This window comes from Canis aureus, chromosome 15, assembly GCF_053574225.1.
Source record: "Canis aureus isolate CA01 chromosome 15, VMU_Caureus_v.1.0, whole genome shotgun sequence".
NCBI classification, from domain to species: Eukaryota; Metazoa; Chordata; class Mammalia; order Carnivora; family Canidae; genus Canis; species Canis aureus.
The window spans coordinates 42032854-42045795 of NC_135625.1; the positions used below are offsets into that span (position 1 = coordinate 42032854).

At 43.6% G+C, this 12942-nt stretch overlaps 1 protein-coding gene across 9 annotated transcripts in view; it reads right to left on the reverse strand.

The window, feature by feature from the left end:
• The window catches only part of ZMAT4 (zinc finger matrin-type 4), a 353108-nt gene that overhangs the window by 162511 nt on the left and 177655 nt on the right, over positions 1 to 12942 (reverse strand). For all 9 annotated transcript variants that reach the window (XM_077849306.1, XM_077849307.1, XM_077849309.1 and 6 more), the window contains one exon: positions 8680 to 8836. In XM_077849306.1, coding sequence (XP_077705432.1) covers positions 8680 to 8836 — 157 coding nt within the window. The remainder of the gene's footprint in view (positions 1 to 8679; positions 8837 to 12942) is intronic.

Sequence of the window (12942 nt, forward strand, 5' to 3'; positions counted from 1 at the left end):
GCCCAGGAAAATGCTTGCATTTTATATACAAACCCATGCCAGCACCATTCTCCCCACACTGCCTATTCCTCGAGATCACTCATTATCAGGATCAGAGGTCAGCAGCAAATCTTTCATGTAAAGGATCACGTAGCAAATATTTTAGGCTTTTTGGAACATATGGTTCCTGTCACATCTATTCAGCTCTGCCACTGTAGCCCAAAATCTATCTTGACCGAACATTCATGAATGTGTGTGGTTGTGTTCCAATAAAACTTTATTTATGGACACTAAAATAGGAATCTTATTTATTTTCCCTGTGTCACAAAATATTCTTTCAGTTGTTTTAAAACCATCTGCAAATGTAAAAACCATTTCTGGCTTGCATGTAATACATTAGGCAGTAGGTCAGATTTGGTCCTCAGGTCTAAATTTGCTAATTCCTGATTTAGATCAGCAGTTCTTCCCTGGAGTCGGATTTGTCACCTAGGAAGCATTTGACTATGTCTAGAGACATATTTTTATTGTCACAACTAGTGGGGTTCTTCTGGAATCTAGTGGGTAGAGGCTAGTGACGCTGCTAAACATCAGGTGGTGCACAGAACAGTCCCTGCCCCAACACAGAAGGTCGAGACTGTGGAGATGAGAAACCATGTCTAGATTAAGGATTCTTTTAAGAAACTGAGACCCTTCCCTAACAATCCTCATTGGTTAGGTTAGTAAGATCTGACTTAAATGGCTCTCCTCCTAAATTCTTGTCAGAACAGTTCCACCGCAATTACTTTAACCACTCTTCAATATCCTATTGTATTTAAAGACCTTCACGGGGGGTGTTGTTTATTGTATTCCAGTGTCCATGTAGCCTCCTACTCCATAGGGAGCCTCCAGAGGGCAAGAGGTGTCTTATTCACCTTTGTGTTTCCAGGATGAGGGATATTTATTGAGAGGAATTAAGCTAAGAAAATAGTGAAATAAAACTTCCATGTTTGGAATTCTTTTATGGCAGGAGCCAGATGAGGGAATTTCAACTATGATGAAGAAATGGCTCTTATTACCTAGAGTGAACATTTTCTGCTGACAATGCCAGTTTTGCTGGGTGAGTCAGTCACCCACAGAAGGCCTCATGGTCGATGCAGTGTGACTATCGATGGCCAGAAAGCCTGGAGGGACTGGAGCTGGCTGAGCCTCCACTCATTGGAAAGCTCCCTTTAGAGGCAGCTGCAGCCACATCCTGCAACCACTCCTAGAGGCAACAGCGTCAAACCGTCAAGCATCACTTGAGCTCAGTGTTAGAAGCCACACTGCCTTCCGTGAGGTGGGGGCAATTGAAGCCACAGACAATAGTGCATTTGGCAGAACCACTCAGCCCTGACTTTGCTCTGTTCTGCTCCCATCTGACATACCTGACGGCCCTTGGATTCCCAACTCAGCTTCCCTCCCCATCTCTGGATTCTTACCTGAGATCTTCCCGGCTCCAGGCTCCTGGCTCTTGTCTGCCCCCATCCCAGCCTCTGCACTGACTGTTCTTCCTCTTAAGATTGCTGGTATCAGCTAGTCCACACCCTGGACAGTGGAGTCCACTACTTTACTAATAGCTCCCTGCCCAGCACACACCCAAAACCCCCAGGGACCAGCCTTTTGAACATTCAGGCTGTTTCTCTCATCTTCCAACTTAACCTCTGTTCAAATCTGGTCTCCTGCTTCTTTCTCTTCGCTTTCCCCCTCTCCCCATCACCCTGGATTAAGGTTTTGTTTTGGCAGATTCTGTGGCTGTTTTGATTCTTCTCCCCCCCGCCCCTGCACCCCAGCCCATACTTCTAGGCTTGTACTTGTCCTCAGGGAGGGACTGAACACCAGTTACATTTTCCCGTCACTTTCTGTCATAGAGAAAACAAGGCAGACAAGCCTGTGTATGGAACTGGCGGAATTCGGAATGAGCGTGGGGACGTGGTTCCTCTGTGAAGAGTGCTTAAGGGCCGGTGGGTGAGGCAAGCTCACCAAAGGGAAGCAGACTTAGACAACAGACAATAAGATATTTTAAGTGCAAAATTCTATGGCACAGCGTTCATATAAATAGCTGCGTTTCCTGAGGGGACAGAGCTAAGATTTATTGAGCGCTTAATGATAAGCATTTTGCGTTGATTAAACAGTTCATCTAATCATCACGGAAAACCCTCGTTAGAAGTCCCGGTATTATACCCACTGTACAGATTGGGCAAAGGAGGCGGAGGCAAGCGAAGCCGTCTGCTAGTAAAGGGACGGCCGCACCCCAGGCCTGGGGAGGTCCGGCAGCCGTGGCACACTCTGGAGGCTCGCGGGGCCTGCATCGTGCTTGGGAAAGAGGCTACGGAGAGCCGCAGCAGGAAGACGGGGCGGCCTCCGGGGCAGGGGCAGGGGCAGGGAGGCGCAGCTGGCGACGGACAGGAGGCCCACCCGGCAGAGCACCGGACAACCTGTGGGGGGCAGAGAGAGGACACAGGGTGGGAGGTTGGGAAGCGCTAACTCGAGCAGGCTCCCGCACCCGGGAGAAGGCGCTGGCCTTGCCGTCAACGGCAGTCGACCAGAGGCTCGGCTCAGTAGCGCACCGAGTCGTGTTTGGGACATAAGACCCTGCTACAGACACACCTTTCATCCCTCGGATGGGTGATGGCAGCGCCGCCCACGCTGCCTGCGAGGCGCCCGAGGTGGGTCTGAGGACTGCACAGAGAGGGCGGCCTGGTTGGTTTGTGTCTATCCTGCGGCCGCTGTAATAAATCACCACAGTCAGTGGCTTAAAACCACACAGTTTTATTATATTACCATTCTAGAGGCCAGACATGGTGATTCATCTGCAACCGTGACTCTCCCTTGCTGTGTAACACCCATTCATAGATTCTGCGGATCAGGCCGTGCACATCTCTGGAAACCCGTGTTTGGTCTCCTGCAGGTGGTGATCTTGCCCTCGGGGCTCCGCGGCCGGCAGACCTGCAGTCGTCTAGCTCACGTTCTTATGAGCCACCCCAGGCAGCCCCTTGGGATAAACCACGGTGAAGGGCCCAGGATCCCAGAACGAAGCCACCGTGCTGCGCACAGTCTCAAGGCTCTGTCTGCTCCTCATCCTCCTCACTCTGGCGGAAGTGCCCTCTTTCATGCACAGACTCAGCTCCCGTGAGGGGCCTCCAGGGCCAAATCTCAGCCTGACGTAAGCAGAATTAGAGCAGCAGCGGCAGCTTGACCTCTGAGGTTCGGCACCAGCTCCTAGCCCTTTATCACTTGGTGTTTCTACTCTAACAGAGCTTCTTCCACATTCCTGAGATTCACACCCTCTGTGGGCCCTCATTTGGGTGTCCGGGGCCTTCTTTTATCCTCTAGACATCTTGAGTTCTAGTCTGGAAAATGATTTACTACTGCATCTACTTGCCAGTTACCAGTTTCAGAGCCAAGGTACTGCCCCCAGCATAGTGACGGCGTCTCTCTCCCCCTGTCAGGTCCCCTCCATGCCCAGAGCCCTTTGTCTCCTCTGCTCCGTGGCCATCCCCTGCCTCCCCACCCCCACCAGCCCTGCTTCACTCCAGTGGGCAGCGCTGGTGCCAGGCCCTGCCTTAGCTCATGGAACTCATCCCAGAAAGGCTTGTCTCCAAGGAGACACACACGGTGTCACTTTGTGCTGTTCCTAAGGTAGTATTTGAACAACCTCATGTTAACCAGGAAGTCAGAGTCTTTGCTAGAAAGGAGTTAGGCCTCCCCTCCCCACCACCAATCAACTTATTTACCACATGCTCACCTGTGCATGAACTTCTAATTTCCAAAACTTTGAAAATCTATTGTTTCCTCCATAAAAGGGCCAGTGAGATAAAAGCATCCAGTGTTACAATCAAATGACAGGGGTGCCTGGGTGGTCAGTGGGTTGGGCATCTGCCTCCAACTCAGGTCATGATCCCAGGGTCCTGGGATCCAGCCCCATGTCGGGCTCCCTAGTAGGCAGGGGGTCTACTTCTCTCTCTGCCCCTACCTGCCCCCTTGTGCTTGCTTGCTCTCATTTTCTCTCTCAAATAAATAAATAAAATCTTTTAAAAAGAAAGGAATTAAATGACAGACGAGAAAGGTGAGGTTGGAAAGGATAACCCTGCCAAAGATCACAGAGCACCTTAGGCCAAGCTGGGGCCTGGGCTCCTGTCTTGTGACTCCCAGGCCAGCATTCTTACTGCCTGTCATGTCAGTGGGTCAAAGCTGCAGGTAGCAAGGGGCTGAGAACTGGGATGGAAGGACTCTAAATGTCATCTAGGCTGATGTCCTTGCCAAGTGCCAGCCAGCTTCCGTTTCAACAGCCCCTGCGCCCCACCAGCCACACACCCCGAGAGCCTGCTGTCAGCTCTGGGGCCTGCTGCTCCAGGGCGGCTCACCAGCACACCTGGGCAGGGACCGCCCTCTCCGGCATCGGGAGCCAGTGGGTTGGCTTGCCTTGTGGCCTCATCACAGAAATCTAATCTCTCTGGAACTTGGTCATCTTTTTCTTATCTTGAGTTCAGATCTAATGCCTTAATTTTCTATCCACTGGGTACAACTGTTGCATCCAAGTGCACACTCACACACCCCCTCACACACACTCATACTCACACATGCATATACACTGTTACATATGCTCACACATTCTCACACACATACACTTATACACACATATTCTCACATATTCTCTCACACACATTCTCAACAGTCAAATATGCGTACACACATACATATTCTCACACTGACACCCAGGCACACACACACTCTCACATATTCTCATAATGCTCTCGTGCATTCACATGCACACACATACACTCTCACATATTCGTGCACACTCACACATTCTCACACTTTCCCTGAGACACATACACACACATATTGCCTCACACACTCACATATTCTCACACACTTTATTACACACATACACTCATATACTCACATATTCTCATACCCACACGCACACACTCTCATATTTTCTCACAATGTTCTCTCACATTCACACATGCACACAAATGCACACACTCTCACCCATTCTCACACTCCCACTCACATACATTCACATATTTCTACATACTCTCTCATACACGCACACAGACACACACACCATGAATCTCTTTTTTGCCATAACAGCCTTCCAAAGATCTGCTATATGCGGAATATAAGAAATAGTGAAAGGGACTATGAGGGAAAGGAGGGGAACTGAGTGGGAAAAATTAGTGAAGGTGACAAACCAGGAGAGACTCCTAACCCTGGGAAATAAACAAAGGGTTGCAGAAGGGGAGGAGGTTGGGGGATGGGGTGACTGGGTGACAGGCACTGATGAGGGCACTTGATGGGATGAGCACTAGGTGTTACAGTATATGTTAGCAAATTGAATTTAGATTTTTAAAAAAAGAACAAAAATAAATTAATTAAGTTAAAAAAATTTGAAACCAAAGATTTGCCCCTGAGCAATCTCTTTTCCATGCTAAACCAATCTGGCTTCCTTTATTCTCCCTCTAGTGAGAGGATTGTCATGCCCTTCACTATTCAGGCCTCTGATCGATGCCTCCTCTACATCCTTCTCACAGTGTGGCAAACTACCTGATTATGGCCACCTCTGACCTGGGCATGTCCTCCATGTGAGGTCTGCTGACCCTGAAAGAACATGTGGATCTAGAATTCTCCTCAAGCTTTCATCTTCCAGCAGGATCTAGAGCAGCATGAAGGAGAAGAGATCCAGAAGCACACTGACCAACAAGAATGAGAGCTGTTATTTGCCCCAGCAGCTCTGTCAAGCATTTCAGAAATTCTAGTAAACATGCTCCCATCTGGAGAAGACAACCCAAACTGCAATAATTGATAATTCTGCAAGCTATCCAGTTGATGCTTGATCAAAGCACATCTTGAGTAGGCAGAAAGGTAATGATTCACAGACACCAACTGCTCACCCTCATCTGATGGAGTAGCTGGGGGAGTCACTGAGTCGTACTTCAATTATCCCTACCCAGAAATCACTACAGTTCAACAGCCTGTTATTCTTGGAGGGGTAGCTTACACAGCATACCTGAACAGGGGACTTGCTTCCCAGTTCAGGTGGTTGGGTTTTATATGTTCTTTTTCTTTTCCTTTTGTTTTCTTTATAGAAATAATTTCATGCCAACCTGGTTGGTTAGGCAGAGCCATTCCTAGACATGCATAGGGCAGCCACAGCTTAGAAGGTAAAATCCTTCAAGAACATCCACTGGGCTTGGCCTCAGGCAGCACGAAAGTATGGCAGGCTATCTTGACTCTTTAGGGAGCTGGAAGGACTGAACTTAGCAGCTCAGGAAGCCCACGGCCTAGGTATTCTTTTCTGGTGCCTCTTGCTCCTTACGTAAAGTATATGAATTTGTCTGAGACCAAGCTTCAACCTATATCCTCACTCTGCAAAGTAGGTTCCTGATTTGTTCCTTACACTTGACTTCTAGTCCAGTATTCCTGTCTTAAATGATGGTGCCCTGCCACACTCATAACAGCCTTTACTTACACTAGCCTACAGCTAGGGCCCTCCTACCACCTTCCAGACTTTCCCAATGCCAGTACCTGGCCTGAGTCTCTGCAGGATCACTGTCCCCAGACTCTCCATGGCTGGGTTCCACTCTTCTATTAAAGCCCTCAACTCTTATCCTATGCCACACCTCCCAATGACTACCCTCTGCTTATACTTATACCTAATGACTCACCTGGCTCTAGCAGGACACACTACTTCCTTGGCTCCCTGCCAGAAGCTGAGTTGATACTAACCCAAGCCCAGGGATCAATTTAGTTCTCAGACCCTCTAATTCTGTCTGGTATTGCCATCTTCCAAGACCCCTTCTGCTCCAAGCAGCTTTAGATGAAACAGATGAAAGCCTAAGGAACAGAAGGGGGATGTGCAGGCTGGGCACCATGAGTTATATGAGGAAAGGAGATGCTGGCATAAAGCAATTGAAATCTGTTTCCCCAGCCCAAGCTACAGGCTGATAGAGCTACTTACCTCCCACCCCACCCCCATCCCCTTCTGGCCTAACTGGCAACCTGATTCTGGTCACACTGAGGACTGGGCCAGCTCTGTGGACACCAAGACAAAGTCATTAAGTAAAGGTTGCAGTTTAAGTGCTCTTGGTCTCACCTTTGAAATATATTGATGGGAACTGACAAATTACCCCCAAGTTATATTCACCAGCTCAGAGGGTATTTGAATTCAGGAAAACAAACTGGTGCTTGGTTATCTGGAGGATGCATTTAAATTCAGAAAGAACCATTTGTGCCATGTGGTGATTTTTTTTACAGAAATAATAACTCTCCCTTTTGGTAATTGACGTGATAAACAAAGATACAGCTTCTCCTCTTCCATCACTATCTCCAAAATTAAATTTAACAGCAATTCTCTGCTTAGGCAGAAAGAACAAATGGGCTAGTTACTCACTCGTGGAAAACAGGTAAAAATTTTCCAGTGACTGTTTCTTTGAGGTGTCTATTTTAAGAAATTTGTCGGGGAGTAGGTTACAAGGTGAATATCCAATCTTTTAGAGAACAAAAGTCAGGAGTTTCAACCGAGTGGCTGCTTATAAAATGCTAGCACAAGGAGTATGCCCAGGAACAATCTGAGCTTGGCTCTAGATTTCAAGTGTTTTGCAACCCCGTCCTACATCTGAATGTCAGAGCCACCTTTACAAAAACAATACCCTTTAGTTAAACTAAGTAGAAAAATATAGTGAAAAGATTCCTTGCTATTCTCTAGGTGAAAGAAGATATTTTTCTTAAGGAAAACACTGGTGAGAATAAAAGCCAAGTATTGTTTTAGGCTTTCTCCAATCTCCAAAATACCATTTAAAAATAATTACGCCCACAATTTATGCACTATTCATTAGACGGAAAGATAAAATGAACTGCTAAATTTTAATTGCATTGGAAGAATAGACATCATGAAATATACTCCCAACTTCTTGGGATTATAACCCAGCCTCAGAGCATCTTTACCACAATTTAAACCTTGTCCAAATAATCTAACTTGATTCAATTATAACAGTATTTTAGTTTCATAATTTGATAGACTTATAAAGAATTATTTTAGTTAAGCAATTACAGGGTCACACGATCTTTTATCAATATTTAAACTTCTTGTTGTGAAAGTTAACGGGCTTGAATTATAGATAACAACAGGAATTGTCACCTCAGGGGAAAAAAAATAAAAAACACTTTAACCATCTGCAAAGGGAAGTGTTTTTAAAGACCACAGTTTTCCATGTCCCCATCCTCACCAACATAAAGACAGGATGATAACCTGCATTATACAGATACAGGTAGTGAATCCACCCACTGGACACAACACACCACCCATTACCCACATGGATTACACACTGAAGCTAAGGAAGAAGAGCATTTGTTATATAATAGGCATGGTATTTTATATAATATACAATAAATATGATAGGCAACATCTTGCGGGATGCAAAGAGCCTTGCAGAAGATGCCAGCTGCTGAATTACTAATCTGAAGGAGCCAGAGTTAGAGAATGAGCACCTGCAATTATATTTAATAGTCGTACAACGGCAAGGTCTGCTAGGCTACCTGTCCATCCCTTTAGGTTTCGAAAGGCATCAATGTTTAGACTCTATTCAGGCAGCCTCTTCTAAAGAGGGAGCACAATTAACGGGACAGGCACAGTGCCTGGACTTCAGTGTCTCCTGGGATCATTGTTCATACACATACCTGTGGTCTTTAGTGGTGTTTTCTCTCCTAGCAACAGTTTTAACCTTTTGGCATGGATTTTGCCTTGATAATGTGAGTCCGCCACCACTGCCGAGGTAAAGGACATGTTACAGAGTGTACAGCACTTATTCTTATCCACCATATCAGCGTCATTTCCCTGCAAGGAAGAAAGAAAAAGTAATAACATTAGAGAGAACCCCAAGTCCTATTTTTCCCCATTCTATTCTGTTGCAAATGAGATTTACGGCAGACTTTCTCACTGAAATGTCTAGTTTTTGCTCTGCAACCTTTTTTTTTTCTTCATGATAATCATCATCAAAACATTTTCAGTTACTGACTTCAATCTACACTTATTTAGTGGTTACTACTGCCAGAAACAGAAAATATAGGACACATGTGCAGGTACGAGTTACCCAGAGAAAAACAGTTCCCATGATTAGGTGAGAGCACATTGTGTCTGGCACCATGAGGGGAACAGTCTCTAATTGCACCCATTAGACTCATTAAAGTAACTAAAATATCAGAGTTCAGATGGCCTGAATTATTTAGCAGAAATTATCATTTAGCATTCAGCTCTATCTTCCACCAATTTTAGCCTCACTGGGATACATGGCCGCATGTTCAAGATTTTCTTTTTTTTAAGATTTCTTTAAAGAGTTGAACATTTTTCATAATTAACTGGAGTATATGCCATCAAGCTATGATGACCATGCTAGTAGAATTTTCCAAGAGAGTTTGTATAATTTCCTTTTCTTTGGGAAAGGTGATTAGTTAAACACAGCATAAAATATTTAAATCCAGATTGATTTTGATTCTTTTGTAAGACAATGAAAATGAATCATGAATCAGAAAACAAAAATAAATCCTTTGTTAGATCATGCGACCTGGCTATTGTGCACAAAGATCATCAATTACCTATATTATAAAAAGGGAAAATTAATCCATGGGCTCCCCTCCTGCCTAGTTAGAAATTGAGGGCAAAGCAGACTCTCAGATAAGGAGTTAATAATCTATTCCTTAATGGGATAGCAAGAGCAAAGCATCTTTCTGTTAAACAGCAGTGTTGAATGAGGACCTGGCCCCCTAATAGCCCCTTCTCTTATTCCAAGCAGGCCCGAAGAGTGCAGTACAATTTAAAATGGCATTAACAGAAGGATGAAGGTGGGGATAGGATGGAAAAGAATTATATATTTTCTGCAGAATAACAAGATGTCCAGACTGCTGGAGAGAATGTTGCCTTGCAAATTATGTGGCAGTTAGAAAAGTAACTCCTTTCTCCTTAAGGCATTCATCTCTAATATCTCTCATAATTAGTGTTCATCTCTGAAAGGAGTGTTGTTGGGTGGGGGGCACCTACTGCCATTTATTCTCTTGACCTTAAATTATTAAATCTTAGTGTGTCTCCCTGACCCCTTTATCACAGTTAATGGATAAGATTTGAGGAAATGTAGTGCTAGGGGTTGGGTCATTGAGAGGAAATGGGTCCTATATAGAGAAGAGGAGCTCCTCCAAAGGTCCTTTCCGGAGCAGAGATAAATATTTACGGCAGGACACCTCGTTAAGGCATGAGGCTATGTCTACTGAGTCATCCTTACTGATGACATTTAAAGCTTTGAGTTACTTTGAGTGTTCCCTTACTCTCAGTAAAAATACCCAAACAGAAAAATCACTAACACTTTCACACCTTTGTGCTGTATACTATGGAAACTAACTAGACCAAGCAATACAGGGAAGAGTTGGTTTTTCTTCACCTACTTCCCCAAACAAACCCAGGAGATGTCACAGAACCCATGGAGGGATTTAGAGCCCAGGGATGTCAGGACATTACAAATCAGAGGGTTACAAAAGTGCCTGCCAAACTTGGCCTTTCTCCATGGAGCTCTAAGATGTAGACATTTCTACAGAGAAGCTGGAAGCCCGACACAGGGGCTGGTATCAGTATATGAAGAACACTCAGAAATAGTTTCTAGGGCAAAGTACTGCACTTTAAACTGGATAATGATCAATTGATTCATTATACTCATTCATTCAACACATTTTTAAGGACCTGCCAAATATGTTAGATGCTGTGTTAGATGACTATGACTTTCTTCTCTGTTACTAAGGAGGTTGAGAGCAGGAGAATTGGAGAGGGAACTCAGAAAATAAAAGGAAAATAGCATAATCAAGAAATCATAGTCGCATATTAGACTCACATTCTCCCAATCATAACAATTTTTTTAAAAAAATTATGTAAAGTAAGCTTATTTGTGTGGATTTTCATCTCTAAGCCTTTCTCATGCCTTCCTTACCACTTATCTAATCAGTCTTTCTAGAATCTGCTTCAAGATGTAGTTTAATCATAATTTCCTTGAGATGAAGCTTTTTCTGCCTCCTACAAAACCGAGCATTGACCTTAGGTCCTCTATATGTCCTGCATACTTCTTTTATAATGGAACACTGAATTATTATATGTGTCTGTTTTCATGTTTGGTCCCCTCACAAACCTACAAAACTCCTTTAAGGTTAAGGAGATCATCTCATTGGTATTGAAGTCAAAGAACCTGGTACAATGCCTGTAACACCAGGGGCACTATAGATGTTTACTGAATGAGTAGGGCTGAGGGTTGGTTTGTGGGGTTAGTAATTCACATAATGTGAAAATCAAAAGAGGAGACAGATAATGCAAGGACACCTAGTTGTCAGCTAAATTATTTCAGACTGACAGGACAATGGCCAGGAAAAGAATCAGAGGTATCAGCAATTTATAAACTAACTTTATAAATTGGGTTTATAAGGTTCAAGTAGGGGAACATTGTCCTAAAATTCATGCTAGTTTCATCATAGTTTTAATATATATTCCTAGCTTTCTGTCTCCTAGAGAATCTCATTCACATAATCATATAGAAGAATCAAAGGATAATCAAAGAACCAATGGTTAGGCAAGAAAATATCATAGGATATAGCTATGCCATAGTTGTAGAAGAGGGATCAAGAAAGGTTAAGTCTCTGGCAATAGAGAAACTGTAGTAGTGTCCTGACAAGTTAGGCAGCCGTTGAAGCCAGCAGGATATGTTTATTGGATATTTTACTAAAGGAGTCACTGTAACTCATATTGTAAATACCACCAACTCAGACTATTCTAATGACCCTGGTGGAGCTACAACCACCCAGGAAGAATCTCAATACTGTCCAAGTACCTGTAAAGTGTTAGAATTTAATTGTGTACTCTTAGCTATTCTACATCCCAAACTAATGTTTTTTTTTTACATCTACAGATCATATCATCTTTACTGGAGTCTCCCACTGCACCCAGAGCAATGTTGATATATGGCTCAGGGCAGAAATTCCATAAAGTTTGATTAACTGACCTCAATGAATACATTTAAAGTTTCTGGCTTAAAAAAAAAAAAAATAAAGTTTCTGGCTTAACAAATTTAGAATGGCTCCAAGATATCAAATAAATGAAGAGGAGTCTAAGATTGTCCTAAATTATGGGTTTCAAACTGGAGGCAAAAATTCAGACTTTTTCAATGTAATGTCCACACTGCTGAAAGAAAAAAAAAAATGTGTGGAGTATCCTAAGGCAGCACAGTCAAAGCATTTTTCAAAGGTAAGAAGTTTTCAGAAGAATTCAATCAAGGTGGAAAAGGCTGGCTGACTCTGGCCAGAAATCAAGTCCTGAAAGTCCTTTTCATATTTTATAAGTATTTTTTTTTTACTAAATTCAGATAACTGCCTTTATTCTCTGTCAGGTGTATACAAAAAGCCTAAGAGAGGGATTTTCACTTCCAGAATGTCAGAGTGAGAAATTCCATACAATTACTCCCAGCAAAACAACCATAAGTGCTAAAGATTATTAAAAAAAAAATTATTTAAAGTCTCTTAAAATTATACTAAGAGCAAATAGGAAATTAACAAGTATTTATTCAAAAAAATATATTAACTCCCAGTAAGAATAGCAAGAATCTATGGCACTTTAGAGATAACCCTTTCCCTTCCTCCAGGTAAGCATGATAGAAGTACCATTTTGATTGGGTATGGTCAAGAAAATAGAGCTCCCTCTCTCATCAGCTCCCAGTTAGGGGATATTAGGAAAGTCAGACCACCAACATTAATACCCCTTTGGCTCCAAGATACAGAAGATAAATTCCTGGCAATTTAGCCAAGAGATTAGATATTCTCCTCCCCTACCCATACTCATCCATAGGACAGAAGCTCTATCCTAGGCACAGCAAAGAATATTGGCTTGTCCCAGCTTGCTTGTAGGACAGGGGTTCTATG